This window comes from Nanorana parkeri, unplaced genomic scaffold (assembly GCF_000935625.1).
Source record: "Nanorana parkeri isolate BGI_ZX_2015 unplaced genomic scaffold, ASM93562v1 scaffold32, whole genome shotgun sequence".
Lineage (NCBI taxonomy): Eukaryota > Metazoa > Chordata > Amphibia > Anura > Dicroglossidae > Nanorana > Nanorana parkeri.
In genome coordinates this window covers 2,282,297-2,295,516 of record NW_017306300.1, presented here as the reverse complement: position 1 = coordinate 2,295,516, position 13,220 = coordinate 2,282,297, and the positions used below count along the sequence as shown (strand labels likewise).

Below are 13,220 nucleotides of genomic sequence, written 5' to 3'. Positions count from 1 at the left end.
CTTCTCCTGGTGTGTGTGTGTGTGGGGGGGGGGGGGGGGGGGGGTGCGCCCAAAGCCCCCCCCCCCCGACATCCGCTCAACATGGAGGGTGCGCTCTAATGTAGCCTATATTAAACGCAGTTAACGCACTACAACAGATGGCACAAGTGTACAGGGGGCCTTTAAGAAACCTGTACAGAAAGAACACAGAGGCTGATATTGAGGACATGGCAGTTCTCCATCCTTCTCTCTGTACAGGTTTCCATGATGACCATCTGTGGTAGAGAAGGACACTGATAATGGCAGCCACCTTGTCAGAGTCCAGGTCGGGGTCTTCTTGGCACAGTCGGTATAGGAAGGATTTGGGTTCCCGGCACAGGGTCTGTTTGGTGCTCAAGAAGTATGTGCCGCCCACGTTTAGACGGACCCATTTTCCTCCCGGTTTGCCTGCAGCTTCTTGGTGGCCGAGGCTGCGGGGACTTCGGGGCCCGGAGCAGGAGAGGCCCGGGCTGAGGGGTCCGTTCCGGGTAGTCGGTATAGTCAAACTATACGGCGACTCCCGCTGTGGTTCCGCCATAGTGAATTAAGCCGGACAGAACCGGGACAGCAGCGGAGCCATAACACCGATAACAGCAACGACTAAGGCTTCCGGGGCAAAGAGCGGTCACTTCCGAGGCCAACCATGAAGCCGCGTCCATATGCCTACACCTGAGAAGTCAGAGCCGCGTCCATTTTACTACACCTGATGTCAATGCTGCCTCCATTTTGCTACACCCGAGACGTCAATACCGCGTCCATATCACTACACCCAAAATGTCAATGCCGCGACTACTGCTAAACCTAATCCTGCTCTCTGCTTGAGCACTATAATTTAGTACAAAACCAACTAAGACCAGTACCCTAAAACCTCAATATAAAATGTAATTATTATATCTACGCCTGTATTAGCGCGAACCAGACCAACTGCTATGATGCCAGCCAAAGGGTACAATATTCTCGCACGTATATAAGCATGACGTCATGACGTCATGACGCTGTTCAAGGTCGCGCAGTTCTTTTTGCTTCTCTGGAAGATCACGTGATAGATAACGTCGTATCCCTGTCCTCCGTGCCCTGGACAGCTCCTTCGTGATTGGTTATTAATATTTTAGTGTCGCTGTTGCCGATTGGTGGTTCCGGTGTTCGATTAAACGTCACCTGCAGCGGCTGCCATTGCACTGTCCCGGCTAGTGTGAGTGGAGGTCGGTGATAGAGGTGAGGAATGACTGCTCTGTGTTTGGTGACCTGAGCGGGAAAATGTGCGTGCTCCCCCCGTGTCAGAAGACCCTATAACACGTGCTGAATGATAATTATCCGGCAGGCGGAGGTTCTTCTGTGTGAGAGACCTTGAAGTCCCCCCTGTGCTCAGGGCCGGGTCAGAAGGCCGGGAGTGGTGTGAAGGGCTGTGGGGTGACCAGGGACTGTGTGTGTTGCATATAGGGTGCCTTATATATAATGAACTGATAGACAGAAGCCAATATCACCTTTACATGGCAGCTGTAGATACAAGGAGCGGCTTAGGCGATATGTGTGTACAGGTTAGACCAGTTGTTCTCAACCTGTGTAACCTCAGGACCCACATTTGTCCTTGGTCATTAAAGGAGAACTATGGGGTAAGTATATTTCCCCATAGTTCTCCTCAGGGTCACGGAAGGACATAAACTAGCGTCCTCCCGTGACCCAAAGCTCAGTATACCGCGAGCTACAGCTCGCGATATACTGAGACTGCAGCAGCCAGGACGGATCCCGACATTACTGTTGAGATCCACCCAGCTGCGTGAGTGACAGCTGGCTCTGCCTATCTAGAGGCAGAGCCAGCTGTACCTGCCCCTCCCCCGTCCGTTCCGCCAGTCAGCGCTGGAGGATTGGACCGGGGAGGAATCCCTGCAGGGAGCCGTGAGTTCTGATGCTGGTGTACAGACCGTGGGTGGGAGGTGCGTTTTGGGGACTATTCAAATGGATGGCAATGCAACACACCTCCCACACCAGAATGTAAAGTAGGTGCGACTGCATGGTACAGTGCAATTAAGGAGCCTCTCACCTATAAAAGTGGAAGGCATGCAGGGACCCACTGAACACGTGGTCGTGACCCACTTTTGGGTCACGACCCACCAGTTGAGGACTAAGGCTTAGACAATGCTGTGCTTCTCAAAAGAGAACCTGTCATAAGTGTAATGTGTTGGCTGCTACTTTTGACCTTGTGTGCCATGCTGATCCTCTGGCCTGTGACGAGTAGGACTATCAGTGCAGGGCTCACCTTGACTTCCACATTTTGGTCCCGGGCCCGTAGGGGGGGCAGCGGAGCCTAGGAAACGTGGCGAGGGGTGGAGGCAGCGGCCACTTTAACGGATCATAGAAGCGATCTGGCGATAGCTGAGCCGCCAGAATCGCTTCTACTGTAAAGCCACCCGCCGACCCTACAAATATGAACAGAGCTGGGAGTCTGTTTAACCCCTTGAGGATTCGTGATGAGATTATCCCGTCCTGGTTCGTGAAGGGGCTAAGTGCTGTCACCTTTGCTGACAGGTTATTCTCCTATTGTGACAGGCCCTCTATCAGGTGTCTAAAGAGCCCTGTGGTGTTTCCGCTTAGAGTGAGAGAACAAGGACACATCTTTCCTTTTACTATTGAACACTGAAAAGCTCACTGCTGAGCCAGTGTGCTGTTATTGATGATCACTCTCTGATATTGCTGGTTGTCACTGACTTTAGTGGATTTACTTCCCCTGAGAGTGACCTTCAGTCTAGCACAGATGTACAGACTCCTCCCCTCTCCTCAAATTGCTTAGTCTGAGTTTTGCTGCTTCTTTTGAGCTTTTCAGTGTCCATAGGAGCTGCAGCAAGCCCACTTAATTTCCTGGCTAAAGGATACCAGCATCAGCTAGCTCTTTCCTCCCCAGCCTTACTGTTTCTGGCCAGTCCCTTTCGTTTTTTGGCTTTCAGTTCTTTTAATCATGGAGGCTGGGCATCACATATTGGTGTTGTCTTAGGAGGTCAGCAGACGCAGCCTGCCCTGAAATGCCCTCTCCTCCACGCTGACATCCACCCATGGAGGCATATTGCTATGTGCATAAATGCTCCCTAAACCATCCCACTACTTGCATCAGGGTCGAGGGCTTTTGAGATTAGTACTGAGGCAGGGTGTTGTGATGTTTCCAGGAAGTTATGTGCAGCACTGTACCGGCCCCTCCCACTAATCATGATCTGCCTGCATTGCATAGAGTAGCGTAGAGATCCAGTGATGACATCACTGGGCCCAGACTAAGGTGTGTAATGAAAACAGGTTTTATTTAAACATTTCATTAGTATGTTGATGAGGGGAGAGAAGGAACCTTTGAAGGCAAGATATAAGCAGATTTAAGTTCAGTGTCCGTGTCTTTGGTACTCGCCGATACAGAGTATCGGTGCTTCTGTTGGCATGGAGCAGGCTTCCAGGGCAATCAGGAAGCCGGGCAGCGGGCTATGATCGGGTGATTCCATTTTCCCATATTATTTGGGAAAGTGAACTTACTCTTTAATGCACATTGTGTGTGTAAGAGAGTTCTGCTGCCTGGCTACCACAATATGGCACACAGTGGAATGGCGGGAGCACTCAACGCACACACACAATGGGGTCAATTCACAAAGCTTATTTTCTTCATTTCGGCCGTTATTTCATTGATATCGCTTGTTATATAGTTGTGTTGTTATTACAGCGCTCCGGTCTCAGTGATCACACAGAGCAGACGTTCTTTGTCTGCTCTACGTGCTCTATGGTGAGCTCATGTGCCGTGGTCAGGGGGACCCCGAAAACCACTGCGGGGGGACCCCGGACACGATCGCCGCCACTCGATTTGATACAAGTGATCTGATTAGATCACTTGTATAAGAACGAGCAGCAGCTCCCACTGTACATTTAGCTCTGCTTGTCTGGAGCAGGGCTAAATGTACAAAAAAAAACGACGCGCCCGAAACTGCATGTCCTGGGCGATAGGAATTCCACACCCCTGGAATATATACAATCTTATTGACCAAATGCAGCTTTGTGGGCCTAGAGATAAGGAAAGTGTCTTCATTGTTTCTATCTTTGAAGACAGATCTTGCTGTTGATGCTTTCTCATGTAGCTGTACCACATCCTTTCTTTTTTTCAGACCATAATCATGGCGGGTCGCAGAGCTGCAATCAAGGCGGTGGACTGGTTGGCATTTGCAGAAAGAGTTCCTCCGAATCAGAGAGCTATGTTTAATGCGCTGAAGATCCGCAGTGATACCGTGGCTGCAAAGTGAGTGCATCGCCACTTGAGGGCCAGATAACAATTTAAAGGCTCCACATACATCTGTCACATGTTCTCTGGATGTAGATTTTGCATTGTTTTCTGTTTAAATGCTAATCAGACTTTGCTGCTCATATTTTTATCTCCACAAATGTTCGAAGTTTATTCCAGTTCATGTCACCTTCTGACCTATGTGACCAACACCCCTGGGGCTATCAGAATGAAAGATTTGGAGATCCCTTTTCCACAGTTCCTGGTGTAATAGCAGCCGTGAGCTTGTTTCAGATCCTGTCAGCAGGCTGCCAGCTAACAAGAATACATTATCTGGGTAGTTGCAGTGCCACCTGATCACTTGTATAGGTTGGGGTTACTTTGCCCTGACCCCATGCAATTTTCCTATTCATGGTTCCCTGGGTGACTAGCGTGCTTGTGAAATAGGTCCTCAGGTTTGTGGAGGTGATGGCCCATGAAAGGCATATGATGCTTCACTAAGTGTGACTTCAATTTAAGGGAAACTGTACTAGGAAAAATATCATTCTGACTCTGTTGTATTAGCGATTTATCCCTTGCTGAGACCTCTATGTCTGGTCTGTATAAGCAGATATAATCACTGCAGACAATCCTTATCAGATAGCTGTACTCGCCAAATACCTTTTCATCCACAAAGGTCTTTATTGAATGCAGCAGGTTACAGCAGACAACAGGATGTAGCAGATGATTAGAAAGACAGTATTTGCAGGTCAAAAGATAGTAATGCTTTCCCCCATGTGGCCATGAGACAAGCGGCCATGATACCAGAAAAGACAATGTGAATACGAAGGGAAGTACATCACACACAAGGAGAGGGAAGACAGAAAACGAGGGTGCAATAACAAAAATGACCACAAGATGGCAGTATATAAACCAACTATACCAGTGCTAATGAACAATGTTTTAAAGGAGAACTATGGGGTTAAGGCTTTTCCCCATAGTTCCCTTTAGGGTAACGGGAGGACACAAACTAGCATCCTCCCGGCACCCTAGGCTCAGTATACCGCGAGCTGCAGCTCGCGGTATAGTGAGACGCCGCAGTATACCGCGAGCTGCTGCTCGCGGTATACTGAGACGCCGCAGCTGAAGCAGATCCCGACAATTATGCTGGGATCCGCCCAGCTGCGTGACTGACAGCTGGCTCTGCCTATCTAGAGGCAGAGCCAGCTGTACCCGCCCCCTCCAGTCAGCACTGGCAGAGCGGGGAGGGGGGAATCCAGCCCCTCCCCTGTCATGGCAGAGAGCCGTGACAGGATCGAGAGGTGAGCGAACGCCGGAATGTGTTCGCTCACCTCCCGATCTACTGAGCCGACCTTTGACAGTCTCATTGTCACAGGTCGGCTAGAACTATGAGGTGAGTGAAAAGCACTCACCTCATAGTTCTCCTTAAGGAAACTTAACTATGTAAATTCTCAATTCGCAGTAATCTGAATATTAACCATGACTATGCAACGTGTCATATTCTCATAAAATAGATGTAACAGCACAAATATGGTGGCTGCCATTGCTGACTAAAAGTGTAATACCCCCACCCAGGGTTTGATGCCAAGACCTTTGCAGATGTTAGATGCTGTGGGGTGTGATCTCACTTGTGGTGTCCACATCTTTTTCACTAATATTTAGTGATCACCGTGGTAACGAAGGTTCCATTTTATCTGCACAGGGCCCTCGGTATGTTTACATGTGTGTAGTTTAATTAAGCCATTTGCACAGGAGCAGCACTTGACTTCATAAGGCAGGACATGAACTGTTTCATTCATCCTCCATCTGTGGTGGTCTCAGGCCCTCTTATGCATCTCGTAGTTTTCAGTGTCTTTGTGGTCTAATTGCATTACTTGTTTTATGCATATACACCTGGGAGCACCAAAATAATCTAGAATTTTCTTTTAACAGATTGACATCTCTCCCTGAAAAACCTCCAGCAATTGACTGGGCTGCTTACCGAGCCACAATTGTCAAGGCAGGCTTGGTGGATGAGTTTGAGAAAAAGGTAAGCAGACTATTATGACTTCCAGAGCATGTGAATTGTAGAGATCTAAGTAAAAGCACATTTTAAAAGTAATTGTTTTTGCTTCTTCAGTTTAAGGCTCTGAGTGTCCCAGAGCCCAAGGATACCCATTCTGAAAAGATCAATGCCCAGGAACAGGAAGCTGTAAGTCCATTTTTATATCATCTGTTTTTCTGTTCTTTAAAAAGGAACTTTACCCTCATCTTTGAAATGACAACAAAGACTCCTTTAGAAATACTTAGTAATGGAAATCTACAAACTGATACTTCCAGATAATTGCCGGTGTTTTTATTTTTTGCATACCTTATTTTTGTTTCCTCCCCAGTCTTCTGACAGCGGCCATTTTTACTAAGGGCAGATTATTGTATCTCCCTTTACTTCCTGGAACTCTGGCACATGTGACCATGCACATCATCTCAAGGGAACAAATGCCTTTCCCTGAGACCTCGTGAGATTATAGATGAGTTTTTCCAGGAATGCTCTGCTGACCTAACCTTTTTAGGATGCATCACTTGGGCACATTACATCACTTATGCCCAAGAGGTCCAGGAAGTGGAAAAACAATCATTGTAAAAAAGTGTTTGACTAATGAATGTAAGATGATTTCATATCAGCATGCAGTGCTGCACGCTGATGTGATTTTTAGTAAAAGGGGGTAAAGGTCCACTTTAATATTCTATAAGTAAGTGTGTGTGTATATGTGTATATACAGGTGAAACTCGAATAATTAGAATATCGTGCAAAAGTAATTGCAGTAAGTGCTGCAAAAGGGGCCCAAACCAAGTACTGAGTACATATGCATGCTTGTACTTTTCAGAGGTCCGATATTGTTCTATGTACAATCCTTGTTTTATTGATTGCATGTAATAATCTACTTTTTTTGAGGTTGTGGATTTGGGGTTCTTGGGGTTTTCATGAGCTGTAAGCCATAATCATCACAATTATGACAAATCACGGCTTGAATTATCTTGCTTTGCAGGTAATGAGTCTATCTCATATATTAGTTTCACCTTTTAAGTTGCATTAGTGAAATAAATGAACTTTGCACGATATTCTAATTATTCGAGGTTCACCTGTATGTATGTGTGTCTATCTATATCTCTCTCAATAATATAGTAAAAGACATACATCTGTGAATATATAGATTGTTAGTTACTGAGCATGCATAAGTTATGATGTTTGTTCTTCTCTTAAAGGAGAACTATGAGGCGAGTGAAAATCACTCAGCCTCATAGTTCTATCCGACCTGTGACCATGAAATTGTCACACGTCGGCTCAATAGACCTGGAAGTGAGCGAACACATACCGTCGCTTGCTCACTTCTCGATCCTGTCCCTGCAGAGAGCCATGACTGTCACTTACGGCTCCCTGCAGGGATCCCCCCTCCTCTGTCCGATCCTCCAGTGCTGACTAGCGGAACGGACGGGGCGGGTACAGCTGGCTCTGCCTCTAGATAGGCAGAGCCAGCTGTCACTCACACAGCTGGGTTGATCCAGACAGCATTGTCGGGATCCGTTCCGGCTGCAGCGTCTCGGTATACCGGGAGCTGTAGCTCGCGGTATACTGAGCTTTGGGTGACGGGAGGATGCTAGTTTGTGTCCTCCCGTTACCCTTAGGAGAACTATGGGGAAAAGCCCTATCCCCATAGGTATCCTTTAAAGCTCAACTCTGAGGTGCTGTTATACTTAGCTCGGCAGTGCCACCCCCTTTCCCCACAAATGATCATTTTAGCGAGAGGGGGGGGCGGCGCATCAAGAAGTACACATTTTTACCGAATTCCTTATCCCGGCAGCCGTCATTTTTCTCTGCTGTCTGATGCTTTGAAATGTTGGCGGCACATTTACTTTGCCCTGCATGGATAAAAGAAAGGTTCACTTTATTAAATCAATTATTGCATTATAGGTTTTGTATAGCACAGTGGTTGGCACTTCTGCCTTGCAGGTCACTGGTCAGGGTACCCTCTGCAGGGAGTTTGCATGTTCTCCCTGTGCTTGCCTGGGTCTACTCCTGGTACCCCGGTTTCCTCCCACTCTCCAAAGACATGCTGGTAGGTTCCTTAGCTCCTGTGTGCATGTGAGTTTGGAGCCTTAGACTGTAAGCTCCTTTAGGGCAGGAACTGATGTGAATACGCAGTATGTAAAGCGCGGCATAAATTGTTGGCGCTATATAAATACCTGTAATAAATGTTTTTTAAGATATTTTGTTTACCTTTTATGACAAGGACACCTTCATAATAGCTCTGCACGTTGCCTGTAAATGTAACATGTCTCATGGTTTTTGTTTGCTTCTAGAACAAATCTGCTTTATCCTTCATTGACGAATCTAAAGCCAGGGTGGCCCATTATGAGAAAGAGGTATGTCGTTATCCAAGCTTCCGATCATTTACTAAATCTGTATTTGGCATAAAAACATTTTTGTCAGGTCAGCTGATCATTCTATAGGATTTTTAGAGTGTTGTTTTTGTGGGTAGGCAAAGGTATTGTCGTCATATATTGGAATGTCCCAATACCGTTTTTTTCCAAGACCAAGTACAAGTACTTTCCCTCAGGTATTGCCGATACCAATTACAAATACTTTTTCTTAAAGAGACATGTGACATTTTTACTAAAACAATACAGACTAATGATTTTCGGGCAGTTTCTTTATAATTATGAAGAACTGTAACTCCATGATTATTCAGCAATGGAGAATGGCAACCAGCAATAGAGAACTACAGATCCCATCAATCCATGATAATGCAGCAATGGAGAAGGACAACCAGCAATCATGGATTGCTGAGATTTGTAGTCCCCTATAACCAGTTGCCATTCTTTATTGCTGTATTATCATTGATCCCATCAGCCCATGATTATGCAGCCGTTATACAGAGCTGTGAGCGGTCTCACCGGGGGCTGCGTTTGGGGCTCTCTGTGCATTGCGGGTGCCGGGCTCTCTGTGCGGGTAGGTGCTGGTGTTCTCATGCCAGGCACCAGGGCTGTACAGCAGTGTGGGGCTGTCCTTTGCGGTGCCTGTCTCTGTGGGCGCTGGAAAGGATGAGCAGGAAATGTGGGGCCAGACCGACACTGTCAAAGACAGCAATGGCGAGGTTCCAGCAGGCTGCCTAAGGCCCCCAGCAAGCGCGTGACCTTAGGCAGCCAAACTTGTTTAAAAAATTTAAAGGGCCAGTATCGGCCTTAAGCATGAGGGCATTTTCAGGAGTACTCCTGAAAATGCAAAGTATCGGTATCGTGACATTCCTAGTCATATAGATGGGCTTGTGTTTAGTCCTGTCACGGATATGATTTTTCTGAAAAGCAAAAATAAAGTAACTGCAATAAAATTAGACGTACAGTACACTAATTCAGGACACAGTCGTCTACAAAACCTCCAATTGTTTTCAGTTATGTGTTCATTTCACAGTAAATTTTTTTACATCCAGATAAGGGTTTATAAATGATATTGCATCCCCTTGTGGCATGATATCTGCCCTAACCACTTCCTGCCTGCAATCTGTAGATTAACATTCCCCAGGACAATGACCTATGCCGAGGTAACTTGGATCTACATTGATAACTGCAGGGACAGATATAGTTCCTTGCATTTTACGCCCGCTGACCATTTAATTTAGTATTAATAGGTACAAATTGAAGAAAACCTGTGCCCTTCGGGCAGCAACTGATGTATCCAAAAGATACAGCTTTACCTTCAGGTTCATTTCTAGAGCACTCTGAAATCCCTGGATCCCAACGTGCCATTTTCTGGTTGTGCTATGACCTGCCCCTTGCTTTTCCTTCTGCAATGTGAGACCACCCATCACTTTCTGAGGGGAGCACAGCACACTAGTGTCATAATTGGTTTGCCGAATGGAGCATCCCAGTTTTTGGGGTTCCTAGAGGTCTCTGTTTAATATTCTCTGTGCCTCTTTACTTGCTGCAGGAAGTCCATGGACTTGTTATAAAGGAAACCCGTCATGAGAGAAATGTAGGCTGGCATTTGAGGAGCTTCTGTCCTTTTAGGGTTAGTTCACACCATAGGCAGTGCGTCCCGGTCCGATTCTGGCCGGAACGCACTGCATCGCATTGCAGCCGGCTCAATTTTTTGCCGGGCTGGAGAGGACGTTGTGGGCCATTGAAGCGAATGGCACCGTAGCCACGCCCTCCGGCCGCAATGCGATTGCCCGCACGAGATCGCTAGGCACATTGTGGCTGCAGTGCGGTCCGATGTGGTGCGATCCAAATAGTGCTTGCACTGCCTACGGTGTGAACTAACCCTTACTTGGTTAAAATGAATTTCTAGTAGAACGTCAACTGATCTAGTCTGTACTGCTAAGGGTATCTGTTCACAGGTTGGCTTTTCTACTGTTTCCTGTGAGAGAGATATAACTTTATTCTTTCTTTATGCAGCTGACAAAATTTAGGAACATGATTCCATTTGATCAGATGACAAATGAAGATGTGATGGAAGCTTTCCCTGAAACCAGGCTGGACAAAGAGAAATATGTCTACTGGCCACACAAGCCCATTAGTGAACTTTAAGAAGCAGACACACCAACTTCTATGTCAATAAATCCTCTGTAAAGACTGTTTTCTTGAGTATTTTGTTGTAGTTTGTCCAGAATTGACTTGAAGGGTTTGGGGTGATAAAGGAAACTTGTGAGGGTACAAATATGGGAAGTACTATCGCTGACTTCATAAAGTTTTTTTTCACTTCCTAGTGGGGTACTTGCTGAGAGTTCAGACTGAGGTCCAGGTTAGTGATTCACTAACTAGTAAAGCCAGGACTTTAACAGTGTAGACAGACAGTATAAACACTTAGGGCCCATTCAGACTAAAGCCGGCCGTACACTGCTCAAATTGTGGACCAGTACTGCGTGTGTCCCAATTGGGACTTAATTAGCTTTTGTCAAAGGAGCATGTCCAAAAAAGCAAAGGCTATACAGTGATTGTAGCCTATCAGCTGCAGTCTGGGTGCAGGTATTCTGACAGCGGCTCCCCCCCCCCCCCCCCCTTAGTTTTTCAATCAGTTCAGTATCATGGAGCTACGGTTGAAGGGAAAAAAAAAAGCTTTAAAAGGACAAGTTAGTGTTTTAGTAAATTTTTCCTTTTAAATAAAATTACCCGTCACTCATCCACCATTCTAGTGACCTTCATTCGTATGTGTGAGCTGTGTTTCACAAGACTAAGGCCTGGTTCACGTGTATATGTGTTTATTGATTCTGCGCTGGATGGGTGAAACAAAAGTGCTCTGTCTTAAACTAAACTAAGTGATTAAATGGTATATTGTCTTAACCACATTCACTCAATTTATCCACCATTTTTCGTTGGCGCTGCATATATTGAAAACATAAGGCCTGGTTCACACCTGAACGTTTTGTAGCGTGTCAACGCTCGACGAACGCTCTACAAAACGCTCAAACATCTAAATCCCATTGTATTCAATGGGTCTGGTTCACACCTTGCCGTATTTCCGCCCGTCTGAACGCGATACAAAACGGCCCATGCCCAAAGAAGTACATGTACTTCTTTGGGGTGTTTTGGTCTCGCGTTTTCCATTGGGATACAGCCAAGTAGCCCACGGAAACGCATGTTTGTCGCGCGTTTTTTTACCGCGAATTGCGGTAAAAAACACGCGACAAACGCACATTCAATACGCCTAGGTGTGAACCCAGCCTTAATCTGGCCGTACACTAGTAGATTTCTGAATGAACTTTCGTACGAAGAGTCTTTCTTTCGACTTTCTCTTAGCTGATGGGGGTCAAACCGACGATCGATTTTCTTCGCAGTGATGAAAAAAGTTGAAGAAGCAGGATGGAAAATGTTTCTCATGCAAATGAAATTCTCACGGGGAATGTGATTGTCGTTCGGGGAAACTCCATTCATTCCAAAATCAAATGTTAAAAAAAAAAAAACAACAACTTTGTTCAACATTCGTCAAGTGTCTGATGGCATTGTCACGTGGTAAAGAAAGATCCTCGGTTTGGAAATCTACGAGTGTATGGCCAGCTTTCTGCTAGTTGCATGTAAAATACATTTATTTTAAAAGGAATACACGACTGCATGAAATGGGTTTTCGGGTCAGCTGCCCCAGAAGGTGAGCTAATAAGAGATGGGGCTATTGGATAACTTGGAAAAAGAACAAACTCCAGGAAAAGGAGAAGAAAAGTAGGGGCAGAAGTCCCAGGAGTGAACTGATATAGTGTAGTCATTTTATATGGCATGGTAATGTTTAATTTTGGTAGGCGATGGTGGGAAAAACAAACACTCACAAAGGTGTGGTGTAGGGTAGTGGGCTGGATTGAGGATTGCAGTATGCCAATCTGCCACTAGATGTCCCCATAGGTAATAGTGAGTGGCTGAGAGAGTGACTGTAGAGTTAAAAGGAGCTCTGTCCAGGGAGAGCCATATATATTATTTTGGGTGGAGTAGCCACCCAGGAGAGGAAGGCACATGTGCAGTTGGCACAGTAAAGACAAGGGATTTACAGAAGGCTGGTCCATGGGAAGGCACAGAACCAGGCCTGTCACCATGTAGTCGCTGTGGATATCTTTCAGCTTCCGCAAAGGAGGGCAGGAGCATCACTATCTGGATGGGACTACTCGCATCACTATCTGGATGGGACTACTCGCATCACTATCTGGATGGGACTACTCGCATCACTATCTGGATGGGACTACTCGCATCACTATCTGGATGGGACTACTCGCATCACTATAGGATGCAGGACTCTGGGCAATACCTCTCCACTGGCTCTGGGCTACACCTCGACTAACCTCTCTGCTATCTGTTGATAACTATTCCTGTGTGCTAGAAGTAATGTGCCGTCATCAGAGAATGGGAGACTGAAGCTGTATTATATTGTACATAAGATATTTAAGTAAAGTTGCAAAAGGCTCTCTGTGTGTGGACTGATCCTTCCCCCATCTCTGAAGATGGG

The 13,220-nt window shown here is 46.2% G+C and overlaps 2 protein-coding genes across 2 annotated transcripts in view; one reads left to right on the top strand and one right to left on the bottom strand.

Annotated features, from left to right (window-relative positions):
• Positions 1–685, bottom strand: part of KCTD2 (potassium channel tetramerization domain containing 2) — a 12,803-nt gene extending 12,118 nt beyond the window's left edge. The window contains exon 1 of the mRNA XM_018568518.1: positions 290–685. Within this exon, the coding sequence (XP_018424020.1) occupies positions 290–556 (267 nt within the window). The 5' untranslated portion in view covers positions 557–685. The remainder of the gene's footprint in view (positions 1–289) is intronic.
• Positions 686–1,148: 463 nt separating this feature from the next.
• On the top strand, positions 1,149–10,869 carry ATP5H (ATP synthase, H+ transporting, mitochondrial Fo complex subunit D). The gene is made up of 6 exons (XM_018568549.1): positions 1,149–1,233; positions 4,149–4,279; positions 6,194–6,290; positions 6,381–6,452; positions 8,600–8,662; positions 10,691–10,869. Exons 2-6 carry the CDS (start codon positions 4,158–4,160, stop codon positions 10,820–10,822), a joined length of 486 nt encoding a protein of 161 aa, XP_018424051.1. The 5' UTR covers positions 1,149–1,233; positions 4,149–4,157; the 3' UTR covers positions 10,823–10,869.
• The last annotated feature ends 2,351 nt before the right edge of the window (positions 10,870–13,220 follow it).

Coding starts and splice junctions, on each gene's coding strand:
- ATP5H (XM_018568549.1), top strand. CDS start 4,158: ATGGCGGGTCGCAGAGCTGCAATCAAGGCGGTGGACTGGTTGGCATTT. Junction 4,280..6,193: donor AGTGATACCGTGGCTGCAAA/GTGAGTGCATCG, acceptor TTCTTTTAACAG/ATTGACATCTCTCCCTGAAA. Junction 6,291..6,380: donor TGGATGAGTTTGAGAAAAAG/GTAAGCAGACTA, acceptor TTGCTTCTTCAG/TTTAAGGCTCTGAGTGTCCC.